The sequence below is a fragment of the Etheostoma cragini genome, chromosome 13 (assembly GCF_013103735.1).
Source record: "Etheostoma cragini isolate CJK2018 chromosome 13, CSU_Ecrag_1.0, whole genome shotgun sequence".
In the NCBI taxonomy this organism is placed as follows: Eukaryota; Metazoa; Chordata; class Actinopteri; order Perciformes; family Percidae; genus Etheostoma; species Etheostoma cragini.
Window position 1 is genome coordinate 2,773,676 of NC_048419.1, and position 21,739 is coordinate 2,795,414.

The window sequence follows — 21,739 nt, forward strand, 5'->3', positions numbered from 1 at the left end:
ATATATATATATATATATATATATATATATATATATATATATATACACTCCAAACAGAAACATTATAGATTATGTCTATTGTAAACAACTCCACATTGGCTGATGGAAAAATGCCTCCTCCCGTCCAAAAATTGACAAAATTTTGAAATTTTTGGTCCATTTTTCAGACTTTGTTGTTTTTTGTTTTCAATAACACCAACTTACTACCACTAGTTTTACACTACTTTTTGGATTTCATGGTCAGTAACCCACATTTATATAGAATTATACCTAATATTTGAGTTATAAAAGCAGAAATTATTAATTATTTTTACTAATTGTTGAGATCAGAGGAACGCACGGATGAGTCTTGTCAGGAATGAAAGTGATCAATTGTATTTGCAAAGAGCGTTGTAAGGAATCCAATCCATTTAATTTGGTTAAAAAGAAACCCATATTTCCAATATAGAAATTTTTTAAAGGGGTCAAATTTGACCCGGGGACAACAGGAGGGTTAAGGAAAGCTGTCGAACTATTTAGGCTCCTTTTGATAGGTTATTTGTGTGAGTATTATGTGTTATTGTATGTTGTCCCCCGCCCAACCTTAACTTTGTTCAAGTAGATTCCAATTAATAAGGAGGTTTTATAATATCACTCAGATATTTGATGTTAAATGGTCTGCCTGCACACACTTCACTCAGTGGAAATGAAGCAGCTCAACACACACCTGTGTATATATCTCCTGCCCCCCCCCTTCACTTAGCCTAAAGGAAGGCTTTGTAACTTGTCAGGCCGCCATTGTATATAAGAGCCTGTTCTAACTTCCCTTTAAATTTAAAGGTGAAAAAAAAAAACATGCACAACAAATAAAATGCAAAAGGAACATTTAAGGTAAGGATAGACCTCTGTGATTAGATTCCTCTGAACGTAAAACATTAGACATTAAACAGAAACTGGGGACCACTCTAATGAATGAATCCATAATTATTATTATTACCAGCTTCCAATAAGACTCCATACTGCAAGCCATATTTGATTGACATGTGTTACACATCACTCCTGCAGTGAGTGCGTAAGATTGCTAGCTGTGTGACAGAGGTCTACATCTAGATACTACAGAAACAGCACGTCATACTTACATCAAGTAATATCTCATTTAGATGGTGTTAGTGAAAGCCAGTGTAAACTGAATGATGATTAATGGCTATTTTTAAAAGTAAAAGATGCCAAATATTGTTCCAGCGTCTCAAATATGAGGATTTGCTGTTTTTCTGTTTCAGAGAATTGGAAATTAAACATCATGGGGTTTGGGCCAAATAAAAAAACTAACTTTTTTTTACTTTTTTCTTCATTGAGAAAGCAATTGGCAATTAAAATAATTATTAGTTACAGCCTAAAATCATAACACACTATACCTAGGCGCCTATAGCATGTTAAAAGACCCATAATAACATCATCCTAAGTTCCTGTAATACAGTATTCTGTCTATGAATAATGTGGCAGACGACGCCAGAATCACATCAAAGCAAATATTTTATTCCACAACCACAACATGATGAAATGAAATAATATGAATGAAAACATGTAACATAACACAAACTTTGGCATGAACACAAAATGGCACACGAAGGAGCAACGTGATCAGTAGTTCATAAACGATATATATAAATTACAGTAATGGCTGACTTTGTGTTATAAAGCATATTTTCCTTCTATCCTTGCTCTGAATATCTTTGGGATATTTCACACAGCCCATAAAACATCCAGGTACAACATCAAGCGTCGGTCTTCATTCAGCATCATATAAATATATCTTTACATCTGTGACAATCCAAGAGAAGCCATAAACATACGCTTTTTCAAATAAATAAATAATATAAAGAATAAAAATGATGGTATACGCACAATACGGAAATAATATCCAAAGGAAGATTGAAAAGCAAAAGAAAGAACTCAAAGTGAACATTTTAAAAACAATAACCGTATGAAACCAGTTTTCCAAAAATGGTCAGAGTGTTGTGACTTCCTGTATTTGGTTTGTGTTGTAGGTCCTAAGAAAGGGGGATCGGGTTATTTGTTTCTTTGGGTCTTAAAATATGGAAGAGCTTTGCCCTATATACTTTTTAATAATCTTTGTAAATCATCATCAGAATAGTTCATTTGTCAACATTTTCTTTCTTATGCTTACATTTTGAATGGTACTTTATCATCTGCATAAGCAGAGTGTTTTTTTTTTTCATGGATGTGCTCCTTTCTTCACTGTGCATGAAGACAGAGGAGCAACAAGTGCTAATATTCCTGTACCCCTGTGGACGTCCATTTTTTATCTGAGCCCCGCCCCAGAACCCAGGCCGGCCTCGTCCCTCCATATAAAGTCCGGACGCTCGCCTCTGGCTGGGCTGCTCTCCACAGGACCGGGCCTGTACCCGGACCGTCCGTCTGGGCACAGGGAGAGGCTGAGGCGAGCCGTGCCGTTGCTGATCTTGAACAGGCCGTTGGGACTCAGGAAGGAATCTCTTTCGCCCATGTTGTTGATCGAATCCAAGTCGTTGTAGACTGCAATGTCGCTCAGCTGCTTCCTTTCCTGCAGTCTTCTCCTCCTCCTCAAGAATATAATACCCGCCGCCAGAACCAGCACCAGGATGGCCAGGATGCAGGAGACGGTGAGGGTGGCGGAGGAGGGCTGGGAGGTCTGACGCAAAGCGGGCTTGAAACTGGGCTGGAGGGTGAACTCACAACTTGGACCCATGAAGCCCTTTGGGCACTGGCACACCGGCCCGGTGAAGTGGGTGAAGCAGGTTCCGCCGTTCTGACACGGGCGAACGCCACAGGCATCAGAGCGCACGCTGCAGTTCTTTCCGGTGTACCCCAGGGTGCAGGAGCAGGTGTAGTCGTTCAAACCGTCTTGGCAAGTTCCGGCATTCTGGCAGGGGGTCGAGGCGCAGTCGTCGATGTTGACCTGGCAGTTGGCGCCGGTGAAGCCCGCCTGACAGCGGCACAGGACACTCTGGCCCAGGTCCAGACACTCGCCTCCTGCAGGAGAGAGAAATATTGTGTTCAGCAATCAAGAGATCAGGAAAAAGCAACAAGTGTAGGGTTATATTTAACACTCTCTCTGTGTAAAAAAGTACATTCATCCAAGTGCTTTACTTAAGTACATATTTGAGGTACTTGTACTTTACTTGAGTCTTATCTTTTCATGCCACTTTCAACTTCTCCTCTGCTACATTTCAGAGACATATTGTACTTTTTACTCCACTACATTAATCTGACAGTTACTAGTTACTTTACACATTAAGATTTATGCACATAAAACACATGTAGTTATAAAATCTGATGTTTATTATAAAGTAAACTACCCAACAAAATAACATCCTACAGATCCAGCTGAGATGGTGAGACCATTAAACACACACTAGTTGGATCCTCTACACTTTCTACAATGGGAGGATTTTTCTGCATCGAGTACTTTACTTTTAATACTTACAAGTTCATTTTCCTAATGATTCTTTCATACTTTTACTCACATTTTCAATGCAAGACTTTTACATGTACGAAATTTTTAGTGCAGTACTTTTTTGCCAGGATTGATAAGTGAGAAAGAGGGAAGACACGCAGGAAATTGTCACAGGTCCGATTCAAACCCTGGACCTCTGCATCAAGGTACAAGTCTTTCAGTACATGTGGGCCTGCTCTACCACTGAGCCAACCTGGCCCCACCTTACTGTAGTACTTTGACTTTAGTAAAGGCTCTGAATACTTCTTCCACCGCTGATGAAATCGCAGTGTCGATGCAAGAGTGTTGACAGTAATGCACTAAAACAATTTTATGTTCAGTTCACAAAATTTGCACTTCAGCCACAAGATGTCTTCAGAGGGCGGGGTGGGGGGGGCTCTCCTGCTCGCTCACCGTTCAGACAGGGCCTGTTGCTGCAGCGGTCCAGCTTCTTCTCACAGTTGGAGCCCGTGTAGCTGGGGGGGCAGCGGCAGGTGTAGCCCCCGGTCATGGTCTCCACACACGTGCCGCCGTTGAAGCAGGGACCGTCCGCGCACGTCATGGCGATGATCTCGCAGTTCTTCCCGTAGAATCCCTGCGGGCAGGTGCATGAGTAATCGTTCTCCAGGTCCTGTGCACAGAGGAAGAAAAAAAACTTGATGTTAAGGAGGAAATGAAGTCAGGGATGTTTGGAGAACTTCTATTTCTGGAGCCTTTCATATGTTTTGAAGGGTAGATCTAAGATCTGGATATTTAGCATGCATTCAGATTAGATCAGTGTATGTATTTAACCCTTGTGTTGTCTGCCCATCAACATTGAAAATCAACACTTTTATTAACCTTTTTTTCAGTGTTTGTCACTTTTTTGACGTTTAACACTTCGTAACACTAACTTGTTAACTTTAGTTTTACTTTACTTTTAGTTTTTTTAGTTATTTTGGGAATTTTTGGTCAATAAACCTCATTTATAGGAAATTATAATTAATGTTTGAGTTAGAAAAGCAGAAAGTAGGAATTATTTAGAATAAAATTAAAGGAATGGATGTTGATGGATAATCACAGACTGGAATATGTAAACTTTTAGTCAATACTATTTCAAAAACACTTTTTTTTTGTTTTTCAAATGCTTTAAAAATTAATAAGACACCCCAAAATTAATGAAAGTAGAGATTGCCAAAAGAGCGTTGTGTGGAAGTAATCATGTTATTTTGGGGAATTAAAAAGAACAATGATATAGGAAAGCTGGTCAAGTTGACCCGAGGACAACATGAGGGTTAGCTGCCAATATTAAACAATATGTGTGCTGACACGTGACATTTTACCCACAATCCAGTTCCATTGTCTCACCTATTTATCTCAAGACAGCACAAAGTCTATAGTTGTGTTGGTGTGTTTAAAATTAAATGTGTTTTTTTATGAGAATAAAGTTAGATTATGTTATTTTGGTCTATTTTCCTATTTTTCTGTTTTGCACAGCTACCTTTTTCTAATTTTTTTTTTAATTTTCTCTTTCTTCTATGTATTTTGTAGAGCCATCTGGTGGTCATACTTTGCATGTGTTACCTGTGAGTTCACTGGTGTTTGCAATCTTCTTGTATCTACAAAAAGGGGGAAACTGCAGCGGGCTACATGCTGAAAAAGGCGTTTGTTACCCAGCTCTATTTTTAAAGTATTAACAATTTCAATGTGGATTAGCCATAGGCTCGGTGGTAGAGTGGTTGTTTGCCAATTGGAAGGTTGGTGGTTTAATCCCTGGCCCTATAGTCCCATGTTGAAGTGTCATTGGGTAAAAGACTGAACCCCGAGTTGTTATTTAAATTCAGTACATTTCCATGATGGCTTTCTCAGTTTTTGCAAGAAGAGCGCCTCTGACCTTTTTTCTTTTTAGAAATGTCTTTGTTTATTTAAGGTAGATGTTCCTAATGTGTATACTGGCAGTATGACATTTTCTGCAACCTCTACATACATGCAGACAAGGTGAAAAAGATAGGAAGTCCAGAGGTTTTCGTTGAAGTTACTGGTTCTACACTTCGGCTGTGACACTTGAACTTCCCTGCATGGGATCAATACGGTTTATCTTATCTGTGAGAGTTTTGTTTCTTTATTGCAACTTTATTGCACCTTTAAACTACACTGACTTCAATCCCAGTGTGTACTCACATTGCAGCTGCCTCCGTTCTTGCAGGGGTTGCTGTCGCACTCGTTGGTTTCCAGCTCACAGTTGGTGCCTCCAAAGCCAGGCCGGCAGGTGCAGGTGTAGCTGCCCTGGCCCGTGTTGGTGCAAGTCGCACCGTTGGCGCAGGGCTTGTGGTTGGTGCAGTAGTTGAGGTCCTGGTCGCAGAACAGGCCCCCCCAACCCTCCTGACAGTTACACTGCCATGGCTGGTTGCAGGTCCCGTGGAGGCAGCCTGGGTAGCGGACGCATTTGCCGCAGGAGGGGCCCTGCCAGCCCATGCGACACGTACAGCCCCCAGGGGCCTCGCAGTAGCCGTGCTTTTCACTGCAGTCGGCCGAGCAGATGGCTGGGGAGGAGAAGAGAGGGGAAGGGAGGGTGTATGATTACAATGGGCACGCCTTCTCATACATCACACACACACACACGTATAGGGCCCCCTGTCTGACCCCAGCCCTTTTCCAGACTTCACTATTGGTTAAGTATTAAGCCAAGCAGCTGGTAGGCACACTGCTGGAGAGAAATGCTTTCTTTTATCTCCCCATTACACACACAAACGCACACACACGCTAACACACCCAGGTCACCTTAAACCGTGTGTGTGTGTGTGTGTGTGTGTTTGTGTGTGTGTGTGTGTATGTGTAATGGGGGCCACAGCTCTTTATCTGATTGTAACAGAGAACAAAAGGCAGATGGAACGCCACAGACCGTCTTGCAGAAAGTAAAACCCAACACTATGGGGCTTCACTCAGATAAAGGAAACACTCTCTATGCTCTGAAAGGATTCCTGTCTGTGTAGGAGATCACAAATCAACCCGAGTGATGAGATTTAAAAAAAGAAGAAAAAAAAATCCATTCCTGCCTTGACCTACTGTCCGTCTAATTGTTCATGCCTTGGGAGGAGAACATGGGAAATCCAGTCCCTCAATGTTACTGATGTGTAGGGAATAGAAAGGCTTTTGGTTGTCTCCACTCATTGAATTCCCTCAATGTCTCTACTTACTCAGATATAGGTTTGTGAAATGGTCTCTTTACACTGTTTCGTGTCATGAAGGAGAGTTTCGATTGACAACCCTTAATTATGAGGCAATTCTCCTTTTTAAGCCGACCGTTTCCAGAAGGATGCCATTTACTTGATGCGTTTTATTTCTTTATTCTACAGTTTTTACCCTGCTTATGTATTCTGTTTTTTCTACGTTTTAAAGGAGTTTTTCAGATGTTACAATTAAAAACAACTTATTCACTATATAAATATATGTATATCTTGTTGGGGTATCATAGACGACTACAAAATCATATTTTACATTCTAGATACTACCGGTCAGGGGTGATTCTAGAATCTCAATCTTCAGGGATACAACCTTTTAATGTAATTATAGAATTAGAATAGAAGAAAACTTACTGAGCCACAGGGACATTAGTAGAAACGTGAATGGTATTACAAATCAAATCAGATATGTATCAATGGAAAAGCAGACATTTCCAATGATGCAAAAGGAATAACTTTTGAAAACTAGAGATTTATGCTATTATGATTTATGGCTGACAAGTATTTTTTCTGAATGCTCTATATCTATATTCTAGGTTTAGTTTCACAGTGTGATGATATATTATAGCAGAACTTCTTAGCTCACAATGGATTTACACTAGTCTGGCGTTACCAGACCTTCACAGACTGTTTTTTGTCTTTGCAATTATTGTTTAGAGGTAAAATCGCCCCTGCTACCAGTACCATTACGTATTATTGTTTAACCCTTGTGTTGTCTTCCCATCAAAATTGAAAACCAACACTTTTGTTGATGAAATTATACCTAATGTTTGAGTTGGAAAAGCATAAATTAGGAATTATTTTGACTACAATTAAAGGAATGGATGTTGATGGATAATCACAGACTGGAATATGTCAACTTTTACTCAATACTATTTCAAAACTACTTCAAATGCACTTTCTCCAAATGCTATAAAATTGAATAAGACGCCTCAAAATGAATACAAGTAGAGATTTGTACTTGGCAAAGAGCGTTGTGTGGAATCAATCATGTTATTTTGGGGAATTAAAAAGAACACTGATATAGGAAAAGGGGTCAATTTGACCCGAGAACAACATTAGGGTTAATATATAATCCATATGAGCTCTGTTTGGTTGACTGCAGGTACACATGCCTGTGATGTGCACTTACGCTCCGAGCAGTAGTTCCCCTTCCAGCCCTCCAGGCAGATGCGGTTGCCCTCCTCGTCGCAGGTGTAGTGGCCCAGCGTGTCGTCTCTCGGCCTGCAGTACTCCGCGCAGCCGTCTCCGAAGTAGTACTCATCGCAGAAGACGTGGTAGGAGTAGCGCAACTCGCTCTGCTCGCCGAAGTGCACGTCCTGGGACCAGTCCTCCCCAATGGCGAGTCTCCTCCGGGTCGCCAGGCGGCTCACCAGGTTGTTCTGGTTGTCTGCAGGAGGGAAAAAGGAAACAGTTTGTTATCTTTCTCTTCCTTGTGTGAACATTTGACTGACTTGAAGTTTCTACATCAGAAATTCGGGGTTCTTTCAAGCATATTGCCCCAAAATGACATAAATAGATTCCATACAACCAAAGGATCGTATTGACATTTGGGCCTTTCCATCCCTTTTTATATAGCATTTGAAAAGCAAGAAACATAAAAATGATTTCCAAACGGTTTCCTAACTACACGTACACAGATACGCCCACTAGAATGTGCCAATTCATTTAACATACTCAGATCTTAACATATTCTGATTCCTAATTTCTTCTTTCAAACTCAAAAAACAGGTACTCATATTGATATTAATGCACTTCATGTTTACGCAAATGAAAAAGTGCAATAAGTAGGCTTTTATACTTTCATATAAATGAGGTTTGTTGACCTTGGATTCCAAAAACAAGTTTAAAAGATGTGGTAAATAAGTTGACTGACATGATGTAACACCCAAATAGGTGATCGTGTATATTATGCTTTATAAAACAGTCAACGCAGACGTCCAATTAATGGGCACTCCGCGACATGTCACGTGGATTCAGCGAGTCAAAAACACAACCCACCTGTGTATTCGGTGGGAGATTCAGCGTTCCAGGCTTCAATGATCAATGAAAATGTCCCCTAGAACAGACAAAAACAACACTTTTAATATGATTACAACATTAGGTGATGTGGGCATTTTACGCACATGGCTGGCATTGATAATGAATTGGAATGGATACATAATGTCTTAACTATGTATTCAGTCCTTCCATACAGAACACCCCAACAACACTAGTATCGTTTGTGTAACTATGTTTTTCCATTTACCGGCCACTTGAAGTGGAAAGGCACCCGGATGGGAGCGCTGCTGGAGATCGAGGTGTGATCGGCCCTGATAACGTTGGTGTGTCCGGTGCCAAAGGTACAAGGCGGCTCCGCCGAGATCACATCCTCCGGGTGTTTAAGGCAAATTCTGAAAAATATGTGACAGTCCCTGTGTCTTCTGCAGATGCGTTGCGCCGTGTGGAATGAATTAATTTTCAGCTCAAACACACCAGAGGACAAAACCTGCAATGACAGAAAAACATGATGTGAGACACGCTGTGCGTAAAGACACGATGAGACTGGTCGTTGTTGTTGTTTTTGGCACAAACAGAACTTACTACGTTCAATAAGGCTAGAGCCAAGAGGTATCTCAGGTTTAAATGTGCCATTTCTTCTCAGAGTTGTCCAGCTTTAAGTGGATTGCCGCATTCGTCGTGTGCATAAATATTCCAAAACGATGTTGAAGAAAACTCAAAACAGTGTCATCACTTTGCTCTGGGATCTGTTGGTGTCTCTTAAATCCTGGTCTCCTAACGATGGTCTTCTTCTCCGTCCTACTCTCGGCACTCCACTTGTTTTTGGTTCTGCTGCGTAAAGACGCGCCAGTGTCTTTATACCCATGGATGCTGCGCGTCCCCGGCAAGGAGGTGGGGCGGGAGCAGACCTCAGGGGAGCAGCTTGTCACAGGGGGGCCTGCCTGGGGATTTGGACAACCCACATTACACCTGGACCTGGTCCTTGATAGGAATATGCATAAGAAGCTGGCACAGGGCAGACATGTTTACCGTTAATGCATGAGTCTTTACCACTGAAGCTAATGTGGGTGATAGAACTAAATTGCCATGAATAGTATTGGATGAACATCCACAACTGGTCTAAAACAGCAAAATATCCCAGTTTTAGTAATTGCAGACTTTAATGTTACTTTTAATATATAGCGTGAGATTGGCTGGGAAACTGATGAATCTAGAAAAAACATGTCATCCAAGAGAATAAACAATTATTTAGGCATTCATATTCGGGGAAATGTGTCAAACTATGAGTGTGCCAGGACACTGTCCAATTAAGGACACCAGCAGTTAACTTTAACAATTTATAGATCATTGTTCAGAAAGTTTTCCTTTTTCTTCTTTGGATGTTGTCTACACACTAAACAAAGATCAGAAGGAAGCGGGGAAGAATAGCGCAGCGTTTCTTTCTTTACATCCAACATTATAATTGCTCTGACGCGTGTGGGGGGACAAAGAGTGGGCCGTCCCCGGAGCAGGACGCATTGTGAGTCTGGGGGCTATTCAGGCTTCTTCTGTCGCGCTCTTGGGCATGAAGAAAGGTGCGGGGGGGGGGGGGGGGGGGTGTAACTAGCGCGCGTGTGTCCTGCAGAGTTTGGCCTATCATGTTGCTTTTGTCTGGACCTCATGCGAACAGCTGTATGGTAATCAACGGCACATGGTCGAGCGTGTGGGGCTCCAAACCCGGCTATTGTCTCCCCAAAGCTTCCATTCCCGGCACACACACACACACACACACACACACACACACACACACACATAGGCGCGCTCTAACTTATCCCGTATTGATTTAGGAAGGACTCTGTTGGCTGTTGGTTCAGCACCTGTCGCTGGCAGAGGGTAAACACACCTAAACTAAGCTGATCTTTAACACTGGTCATAGAAACCTGCATGACTGATTTAATAGAACAATAAGCAGCCTCAGAAATGGTTTTGCACAATAAATATTGATTTGTGGTTCTATTCTATGTTTATGGTGAGCGTCGCCTGGAGGAGTGGTGGCCATTGGAAGGATCACTAATAACAAACGACTTGCTCAGACTGTCTAGGTGGAGGTGAAACGAGTTATTGGGACTCAAAACATTTAAACATTGGACATAAAGTCAAATATTTCCTCATGGCAACCGCATTAAAAGTAGTGTTTCTCAATCCTACACTGTAAAACGTGTGCGTTGGGTTTGGTGATAGTGGTGATTGAGGGGGGTCCTGTTGGTATTATAATGAGAAAAGAGGGCGCGTGCCTGAAGTGGCCCCCTGTATATCCTGGCACGCTTCCCTGCAGGACAACAAGGACAAACGGGGGAGAAAACAGCACACTTGTATGTAAAGTTAGTTAAGCAAAGGATAAGGGCTGGGACAGATTCTTGTGGTTATTTGTGGTCAGAATACTCACACAGTCCAGAACCAGTCTAAAAGTGGGACCAATCATCTTCCAAGGAGTTCCAAAAAATGAGGACAATTTTGAATTTACTACTTACTAATTTCTGCTGGCCAAAAGCAGATGATGCATGACTGACTGTAATCCATGGTTTCAATCGATCTTCCCTAAAGAAATACTTTTCAATGTAAAAATGGTTTGTGTCTGGCAATATTTAACCCTCCTGACCCATTTAAAAAAACTTTCTGTACCAGAACTATGACAAAAGAACGTTGAAAAAAGGGACAAATGTAGAAAAAAAACTACAAAACGCAGTAAAAAAAATCATCAAAAACACACTTTTTTTAAATGCTGAAAAAGTGACCAAAGAAGCATCAAAAACATTGGTAAAACCAAAAAATGGACTAAAAAATAATTTCAAAAAAGTGACAAAAATTGGAATAAAATTGACAAAAACGTCGAGCAAAGTGTAGAAAGAAGCAGACGAGAAGACAACATAAAGGTTAATGGAGAAGTACACAGTGTGTCTGTGTTTTTGAAGTCAAGTGCTTTGTGCTTTATACTATTTGAGGATGAACTGTTACCATTTTTCACTAAGAAAAGACAAAAGATGCTTACAAAGAAGCTCTCTCTCCTTCCAAGCTCTCTCCCCTTATGATATTTTTATGAAACATAGGCAAAGGTTACAGCCCGTGTATGATCTGAAAAAAGAGCTGGTAAAGAAATGGTTATTACAGCCATAGACACCAGCTCTTAAGCATCTTGATATTTACACCACACCCTGGAATTATAAATAGAAATATGATTTATTTTTAAACCCCCCACCCACAATGATTTCCTTACAGTGCCTTGCTGATCATGTGTGTGTGTGTTTGTGTGTTACATCATATCGAATCTCTTACATCCATAACCCTGATGTCACACACACAGCCCACACACCCTCCTGTTTTTCTTCGGGAGGGACAGAAACACTCACTCTAAGTTTGCACCGCGTCCATACAGTTTACCTGTCTCCGTGGAGGAGGATGTGTGTGTCTTTGTGTCAGGAGCAGATGGACAGTGCACCCTCTCTGCTATTATCATCTGTATTACTTCCAGGAGTGTGACATGAGTGTGCCAAGGGGCATGGGAACCAAAGAGGAGTCATGTCATCCCCCCCCCCCCGACCTCCCACTAGTTTGATTGGCCGGCATCTGCCTCGTCTCTAGCCCACAACAGCTTGGAGATCCTGCTCCCCAAGGACTCTTGGAGAAAGAGAGGGGAAGCCGATGCAAATCTGACCCCTGCAGGCTCTCGGGGGAGAAGTCGGCCTGTTGTGGCCACTTATGCAGCCTGCTGTCTGACTGGGGGACAATAGGAGGTGTGGAATGGGAGTCTGGTGGGGTGTATGGGTGTGTGTGTGTGCCTGCGTGTGTCTGTGTGTCAGCATATATACAGCCTTTAATATGTATGTATATGTATGCATATCATTTGGTCGATCTCATTAAGATGCTGAATGCCCGAGTACTACAGGGTACCTCAACGTGCACACAGCCCTGCCACATCCCTATTGCGCAAATGTATGGCCGAGTCAGAGGCGCATGGAGTGTGTGTAGGTGCCTTGTCAGGCAAATCACTGGCTAGACAGAAATACTGTACTGTTTCTGTAACCTTTCCTTTGCGAAGTCAGTGTTTTTCCCTTCCCTCCAGGACAGCTGGCTGACAGTAACACGGACACGATACTGGACTTTACCTGAAGTCTTGCCCTTTACTTATTGCTACAACACATACAGAAATTCTTTCTTGGACTATTATTCCCATTATTAAGATTAGGGAAGCCAAGTGGATCTATGCAGGGCACATTTGATACTGAAGCATGCATTTCCTGCAGAAAATGCTTGTGAATGTTGAAAAGCTAAATCGATAGAAAATTGTTAGAAAAATGGGAGAATAGTTGGAAAAGTGGGAATGCACCAATAACACCAACAACGTCTCAAACAAAAGAATACTTTATGTTTTTTTCTTAAATGCTGTCGCTAAATTGAATTGCTGGTTAAAATGTGTAAGAAGGTGAAGTTGTAGGAAACTGGTTCTAAATGGTAAGAGTGGCTTAAAGAAGCAGAAAAATACCATTATTCTATGTACGTTTTTGTAAGAGCTGATGCTAAACTGAATGGCCGGCTTGAATTTGGATAAAAAAGTAAGTTAAAGAGTAATGAATGAGTTGTAAAAATTGAAGATGGGTGGGTCCTGTCAGGAAAGCTCAATGTTGTGCTGTGTTCAATAAGTAAGTTACAAGATCTGTAAAACTCCTAAGGAATAATAGATTTGGTACATTTTAAGGTTTTAACCTTAGTATGAATCTACGAATAAAGTATAATTAGATTTTAAAAAAAAGTGTGAAAGGACGAAGGAGTGAGAAATCATAGTTGTTCAAATTTTTTTGCCTATCTATACCACTATTTCTTTACAGCAGACGGACATAGTGCCAGAGAAAAACAAGAAAAAGGCATTAGAAAGTCATAGATCTAATCCCAATGTGAGCCCTGAGGACTCACAGACTTAATTGATCTCAGGTGCTAAGTGAGTGAGTGTGTGAGGCCACATGGGCTCAGATAGGTAGAAATGGGATTGGGTTAACACTTCACCAGATCACATGTTACCTTGGCGACATTTAATAACAAAAATGTTGCTGACACTTGCCAGTTGGGGAAATATTTTGTCGCTTTCCACACGGCCAAGGCCCAGGAGACGGCTGGCTGGTTCCACATTTATTCAAACTCTTGTTCCACCAGCTGGACAACAGGTCCGCTCCGCCCCGTGGTCGTGTGGCGTTCCGGATTTCCCTGTGGTCGCCACGGTTAACAACACCATGCTATGAACTGTGGGTAAGTCCCTATGGTGAAGTCTGCATTGATGCAGACTCACAGAAAGGGCTCGGTGAGTGTGTACTCACACCCTCAAGCCCTTTGAAATTCGACATTTGGACAACCCAAGCCCTTACGAATTTCATGAGAACATGCACCAAAGTCCCATTCCACACAGACGTATAGTACGTCCAGATGTCTTAAAGAACATGAAAAATCCACACAGAAGGGTAGAGATCAGACTGGGATTGAACTAAAGGTCCTAGTCTTTAAAACACTTCATGTCGGGGGAAAAAAAGTTATAAAAACGTCATAGTATTGTAAGTCAAAATAAGTCATAGTGAAGTATGTCGGAAAAAAATCTGTATGGTATTTCAAACAAGTCATGGTATAGTGTTTCAAAATATGTCATAGTAAAGTATGTTGAAAAAAGTCATTCGAAAAGGTCAAAATGTAGTATGTTAAGAGACAGTTTTCTGTTTAATTGGAGGCACAAGTAATACATAGAGAAGACATAAAATTTCTCCAGAGAATGCAAGTATCAATCACACTACCTCTCAAATGCCAACAGGCCCTCTACCATCTGAGCTAGCTCCCCTGCGAGGGCAGCGCCCCGTCTAGATCCTAGCTTCCTCATCTACTCCATGCTGCAGTTTTCTAGACTTGTTGGCCTATGGAAACATTCAGGGTGTAAGGATTCATAATGATGGACGAGGTAGCCGAGTGGTTACGGTGATGGACTGCTAATCCATTGTGCTCTTCACGCGTGAGTTCGAAACCCAAATCCTCATCGAGCCAGTTTATGTTGTTCTGCCACAGCTACATGGCAATGACGTAACTGGCTGCAACTCTCTTTGCCTGTACAATGTATGGCAAAAGATACTATTATACATCAAGAGAAGTCCCAGTACATCAAAGAAATTGATTAAAAAAAAGTAGCATATTATGTCTAAAAGGTCATATGTTGAAAAAAGATTAACAAGTCATGGTATGTTGAATGAAATGTTAACAAAGTCATTATATAATATGTAAAAAAGCCATTAAATAGTGATAAAATGCCATACTATTAAGTCAAATTAAGTGTAGCATGTCAAAAAAGGGATTTAAAAGTAATGTATAGTATGTTGAAAAAATGATGAAAACTCACAGTATATTATGTCAAAAAAGCCAATAAATATTGATAAAAAGCTGTAACATACTATGTCAAAAAATGACTCATGACTCTCTTTGTAGCAATGATACCAATTTCTCCCACATAAATGGTCATCATTGTTTTATGTCAAAAGAAATGCATGGCAAAAACGTCATGAAAAGTGATGCTATTGTATATCAATAGAAGTCCCAAAAAGTCAAAGATATTGATAAAGAAGTTATTGAACAGTATTTTAAAAGAAGTGATAAAAGTTATAGTATAGCATGTTGAGAAAAGCCGTTAAAAACTCAGTAGAGTATATTGAGAAAAGTCATGAAATATTCATTGTATTGTATGTTGAAAATAGACATAGTACAATATGTCGAAAAAAATGATAAAGAATTCATAGTATATTATGTCGATTGAAGTGTTAAAAAAGTCATAGTATATTATGACAAAAAAAGTTAAATAGTCATGGTATTTCATTTCTAATGAAGTCACTGTATGTCAAAGAAAGTGATTAAAACAAGCCATAGTATGTTGAAAAGTGATAAAAAACTGTATTTACAGTATATCAACTACAGTCATAAAAATTCACAGTATAGCTTGTCAGAAAATGTCACAGTATGTTGAAAAAAGTGATAAAAAGTAATAATATGGCACGTCAAGATTAGACTAGAGTCATAGTATAGTATGTTGCAAAAGTCATAGTATAGTATATTGGAAAAAAGTCATGTTAAAGTATGTTGAATGAAGTGTTCAAAAAGTCATGGTATAGTACTTCAAAAAAAGCCATTAAATAGTTATGGTGTTGTATGTTGAACAAAAGTGTGAAGCAGAGTATGTTGGTCTGCTACAGTTACATGTCAATAATATAACTGACTGCATTTAGACAACTCTCTTTGCCATAGAAATGGTCATCTTCTTATTGATTTAGTAAAGTATGTTGAAAAAAATCCTATTACAGCATGGCAAAAAAATGTCACTGTAAAGCATGTCGCAAAAGTCATAGTTTAGTATGTCAGAAGTAACATTGTATGGTATTTTGAAAAAGTCATAGTATAGTATGTCGACAAAGTCATAAAAAGTCATAGTATAGTATGTCAGAAATATCATTGTATAGTATTTTGAAAAAGTCACAGTATAGTATGTTGAAAAAAGTCACAGTATAATATGTAAAAACGTTTGGAAGAACTTGCAAACTCTGCATAAAAAGGCAGAACTCGGACTGGGCTCAAACCAAGGATCATATTCTGCAATTCCTGTTTGTTGGTGGTTGTTGGAGCAGTAGTAGACACCTAGACGTAGTCATAGTATAGTATATTCCATCCATCCATTTTTACCCTGTTGAAAAAGGCATATGTAAAAAAAAGCCATTAAAAATGATTGTGTTATAGTTGTTCCGACTGGTTCAGACGCCACAACAAAACAGGAAGATGCACAGTCAACTTGACACTTGAAGATCCATTTATTAAATAATACTGATGCAAACAAAAAGACAATGAGGTGAGGTTGTCAGTATCCGTGACGTATGAGAGTTCATGGATGCAGTGACGACTGTATGGTGCATGTTGTCAGTAGTCAAGGAAATAAGTGAACAGAATGAACTCATGATGGTGTTTGGTCAACGGAATGCTGCACACTGGTCTTGGTGCAGGTGTGGTTAAATAGCCTGGGAGGACTGGCCAGGGGCTGCCTGCCTATGAAAGTCATAGTATAATGTGTCAAAAAAGTCATGTGCAGCATGTCAATAAAAAGTCACGGTACAGCATGTCAATAAAAGTGATGAAAAAAATCCCAGCATATCTAAAATATCTTACAAAGTCAAAAAGTGAAGTCAAAATAAATGATGAAAAGTCATAATACGGTATCTTGCTAAAGCTTCTGCCGGATTTTTGTCACCTTCTGTTTTCTTTGTGTTGGCGTTCTGCATATTCATCCAGATTAACATAAAAACTGTCCGGAATTCTCCTTTAACATGTTGTTTTCATACAGTGGAAATGCAATTCAGCGTTTTCAGATACACAGCAGTCTGTTAATTACATGGGATTAATCTGAGCACATCACTCATTTATGTATTTCTGTGTGCAAAGTGTATATGTATATACTGTATCAGGGGTGGGGAGGAAATCGTTACAGCCTAGTATTGCGACATTTTCAGTGCTAATACTGCATCGATACACAGGTACCAAGGATGGATCTTTTATCACACATGTGTTGGTCAGTTTGTCTGCTTGACAATCCCATTTTTCAGCAATAAAATTTAAGTGATATGAATATGATATATGAACAAACCGAGAAATGTGTCTTTTTAGATAGAACCGACCCAGTTTCCTTTTGGGGACGCCATTTGAAATTGGGAAAAAATAAGGAAGTTGGAAAAAAGGTTATAAATTCCAATATATCGGAGAATATTCCAATAGGTTTAAAATCCCAATAATATCGTATTGTGGCATGAGTATCTTGATGATATTGTATCGTGAGGCGTCTGGTGATTCCCACCCCTATACTGTATGTCTATTTTCAAAGATCCAGACAAAGTGGTACTAGTGTTACACAAGAAGCAAATCTTACAACCATTAGACCATTTATCTGCGGTGGCTGTGTATGCATTTAGAATGGGCAGATAATACACATTCTGGTTATTGCGTTAACACATGGAGCAAACAAATCTGCCTCTGTAACTCATGTGTCACGCCATAAATCCTTCCCAAAACAACTGATTTGCTGAGCTACATGAAACACAACTGTTTGGCTTAGTGGCAGATGTATAATTACTCTTTTGTCGGGGCACAAAAGGAGGAGGCACGATAATTATTTAATCCCGTCCAAACTGAGCAACAGATCTGCCTTCCTTCAATCCTACCTTTCCTCTCCAGCAGCCCAGACACTGTCCTGCAGCAGTTTCCCTGGCAGATGGTAGATGAAAGAGGGAGCAGGGAGGAGCGAGGGAATGAGAACAGGTGGGGGAGGAAAAACTGAAGAAAAGGAAAGGGCACGGGGGTCAACTGGGGCTATGGAAAGGGGGAGGAAACTTACATATAGACTTGCAGAGGGACCGATCGATGGATGGATTTTTCTTTTCTTTACATTTTGCCTCTCAAAATCCACGTTTTCCAATGCCAGATGTCGACCAAATCTGTTGAAATGTGGAAAAATGTCTGCAGAATCATGCTTGGAGAAAGATGTGGGCATTTTGTACAATCAAATTACTCTCTTATTTGCAATTAGTTTGAATGTATTTTCTATCATCTGAGTTATTTTTTCACTGTTGTTCTGATCGTAGCAAGGGATTCAACCAAATGACTGCAATGCCTCATGTGGAATAGTGGAGAAATGCAGCCTTTACAGGAATTTAATAATAGAATTTTAATCAGGCGCTGCTATGGTGTTGTATTCACCTTCTAAGTAAAATAGACTAAGTCGTATTTTAATCTGAAGAAAGGAGATGGGGGTTAGAATTGAGTAGAATACAGTTTATAGGTACTCCAAGTGAACAATGCCTTTTCAGAAAGGCTTAAGTCTCAGGTTTAAGGGCTCCGTAAAGGACTGAAGGTAAAAGACCAGACCACAATGTGAATACAGCTGCCTATTCAGGAGCCCAGACCCCCCCCCCCCCCCCCCCCCCCCCCCCCCAGACACTAATGCTGCCCCCTGCCTTCCAGCTATGGAGGAGGCCCGAGCAGACTGTTGAACTCCTGCTGCATCCCGCCCTTCTGCCCTCCCTGCTGCGGCACGCCGGGCCGGCCCCGGCAGCTGTTTGGCCGACTGAGGCAGAAGGGGCTGCAGGGGAACAATGTGACTTAACTCTCCCTCTGTGTGTGTGTGTGTGTGTGTGTGTGTGTGTGTGTGTGTGTGACTACTTAAGAATAGAACCCTATGGATCGTCTGACCCCCATCCTAACATCCTTGTGGTAAACATGTATGGTAAAAGCTCTGCTTGGTACTAAGTGTGGTCAAAAGCAAAAGGACTAATCTGAAAGTCCAATGTATGATGTCTTCACTCGTATTTTAGGATGCACACGTTGACAGATGTCATCTACATTTGTTCTTACATCCGCTGCAGCTTAGCATCAGTATAAAATTAAAAACACAAGCAGTCTCCAGGGCTATTTATCAATCAGGATAGTTTGGTGTGAGTTGCCCGGTGATGGAGATGTCTGCCTAACTAAGTGGCTTTTAAGTGCCAAATACACTTAAAAAATTCAACAGCAATGTGTCTTTCCACAAATCATGACCCTGTTACTAAAGATAATCTACAGACCTGATAAGCAGGTTTGTGTAGTAACCATTTTCTTTCCACTGACCTACCCCCACAAATCGTATGACGTGCTCAGGTGAACTAGCAGTATTGGTTGGTAACAGCTCAGCCGAGGACGATGAGCCGTGATACATACATTTATATAAAAACATATATATATACATGTATAATATATACATATATATATGTATATTCGGGGGCCGATGTCTCCATCACTGGGCAACTCACACCAAAACAATCTAGATTGAGAAATTGCACTACAGGTATGATTGAAAATATGTATTTCTGATTCTGTCCCTTGATTACCTTAACTATTACACCAGTGTGGAACTGTGTATATAAAGTAATTTTTTACCAGTTTTGCATATGCAAGAATTTGAAAGAAATTCCCTTTGTTAAAACGCCTAAAATGCATCTAATAGAATTGAAATTGCCAGTTTCCTTCGACCCTAACTAATACTGATTTGGAGACCTGCACAGACCACAAGGAGCTACGTTGCCGTGGAGATGACCTTACCCAACTGCACAAGGACTGTGTTAGGTAATAAAACTAATGGAACTGAAACATCCCATCCGTAGCTCTATTTCTATTCACACGTTTTTATCCAAATTAAGTGATATCAAATGAAAACTGCCTTCTGGAAAGAGGAATATCGACTCAAATGAAATATGTTTGTTCTCGTCTGATTTTTCTTAATTGATATTTGGCTTATGCAATAAACGCTGATGGAAACTTTATTTGGCGAATAAATAATGAATTGCAATTAAGTTTTAGGTCATTTTATGGTTGCAACCTGCCACAAAACGAAGAAGAAGAAGTTGTAGTTCATTTCCCCCAGTATTTCCTCTCTGTCTGCACACGTGGCAGGGCGTCAACAAAGACAGATGGACGTGGACGGACGAGGAGACGAGACACTTTCTGAATTTAATTTATCAGGAACCTGCGAAGGAAATGTCCAACAGAGGTTAGGACAAGCTGGGGGACGTCCTCCGGAGTCAATGGGAGGCACTCAAACAGTGAGGCATGTCTCAAAAAAGACTCTTGCAGCGGTGCCGGAGGGACAATAGAAGACAAGTTGCATCTGCATCGTCATAGCAATGTGTTGATAGCAACGTTCTTTTGTTGTTATAGCTTGATGTGTCGCCATCAGCTGGCACATAAGGACCATTACAACTTGTCCCATATTGATCGTGTGTTGGTAGACGCCGTGATCCATTTTGTCTAGAAACACTTTGTTGTTGCATGAATGTTATGCGATTCAGTGCGAAAATGAATGGAAACACCTTAAAATGTGTAAAATCTATTCAATGTACCGATTCGATCGCAAAACAGCATGTGACGTCATCACCAGGTTTTAATTGGCTTTAACGCCGTTGGATGAAAACACACTTTCACCAGGTTTGTTCACAACCTTGTTTTTTTTTTACTGAACTTCAGATAATTTGATGGAATTAGCTAATGAAAGGGCCAGCGGCTTCTCATTGTGACTCTGCTACGGGCTGTGGAATGGAAACACTTCAGCTATCTGGACTGAAATATTGTTTCAGACATCGTTATTGAGAAATTAAAACTATGGATTGAAAGTTGTTCCGGCCAATCGAATCAGCATGTTAAATAATCAACCGGGGGCCAATAAACCCCCCAAAAAGATGGTCCTCTTGACATTGTTGAGATTTAACAGAGATCATATGACCAGGCCACACATCCACTTTAACCCTCGTGTTGTCTTCCCAAAAATCAACACTTTTGTTGATGATTTTTATCGATGTTTTTAACTTTTTTTACGTTTTTGTCCCTTTTTTCAACACTTTTGTCCCTTTTTTTACATTTTCAACACTACATAACAATAACTTATTAACTTCAGTTTAACAGTTATTTTAGAATTCAAACCTCATTTATACCTTGGGTTTGAGTAAGAAAAGCAGAAATTAGGAATTATTTAGACTATAATCAAAGGAAAGTACGTTGATGGATAATCACGGACTGGAATATGTCAACTTTTACTAAATACTATTTCAAAAGCACTTCAAGTTTTTTCTGCAGATGCTATTAAATTGTGCCGGATGTCCAAAATTAATGAAAGTAGAGATGTGTACTTGCCAAAGAGCGTTGTGTGGAATCAGTCATGTTAACGGGTGAGGACAACGTGAGGGTTAAAAGAAAATCCTAATCCTGTCTCTAATTAGACTGACATGTAACTCTTCCAGCTCAGATATTTAGATTTTCCGTCATATATCTCTATAGTTTCATCAATAGTGTCACATCATTTTAAGAAAGTGCCACTGACTGCCTTCCCATTTTAAAATGGGAATGATGATACCATTGATCATCATATCTTATTACAGAGATTGGAACATGTAATTGGCATTAAAGGAACTGCTCTAAGCTGGTT

At 40.3% G+C, this 21,739-nt stretch overlaps 1 protein-coding gene across 1 annotated transcript; it reads right to left on the reverse strand.

Moving 5' to 3' along the window:
- Positions 1 to 1,499: 1,499 nt before the first annotated feature.
- On the reverse strand, positions 1,500 to 9,528 carry dlb (deltaB). The gene is made up of 7 exons (XM_034890272.1): positions 9,280 to 9,528; positions 8,945 to 9,184; positions 8,698 to 8,755; positions 7,829 to 8,086; positions 5,636 to 5,997; positions 3,890 to 4,106; positions 1,500 to 3,012 (listed from the first exon to the last, which is right to left on the reverse strand). Exons 1-7 carry the CDS (start codon positions 9,328 to 9,330, stop codon positions 2,303 to 2,305), a joined length of 1,896 nt encoding a protein of 631 aa, XP_034746163.1. The 5' UTR covers positions 9,331 to 9,528; the 3' UTR covers positions 1,500 to 2,302.
- Between the last annotated feature and the right edge of the window lie 12,211 nt (positions 9,529 to 21,739).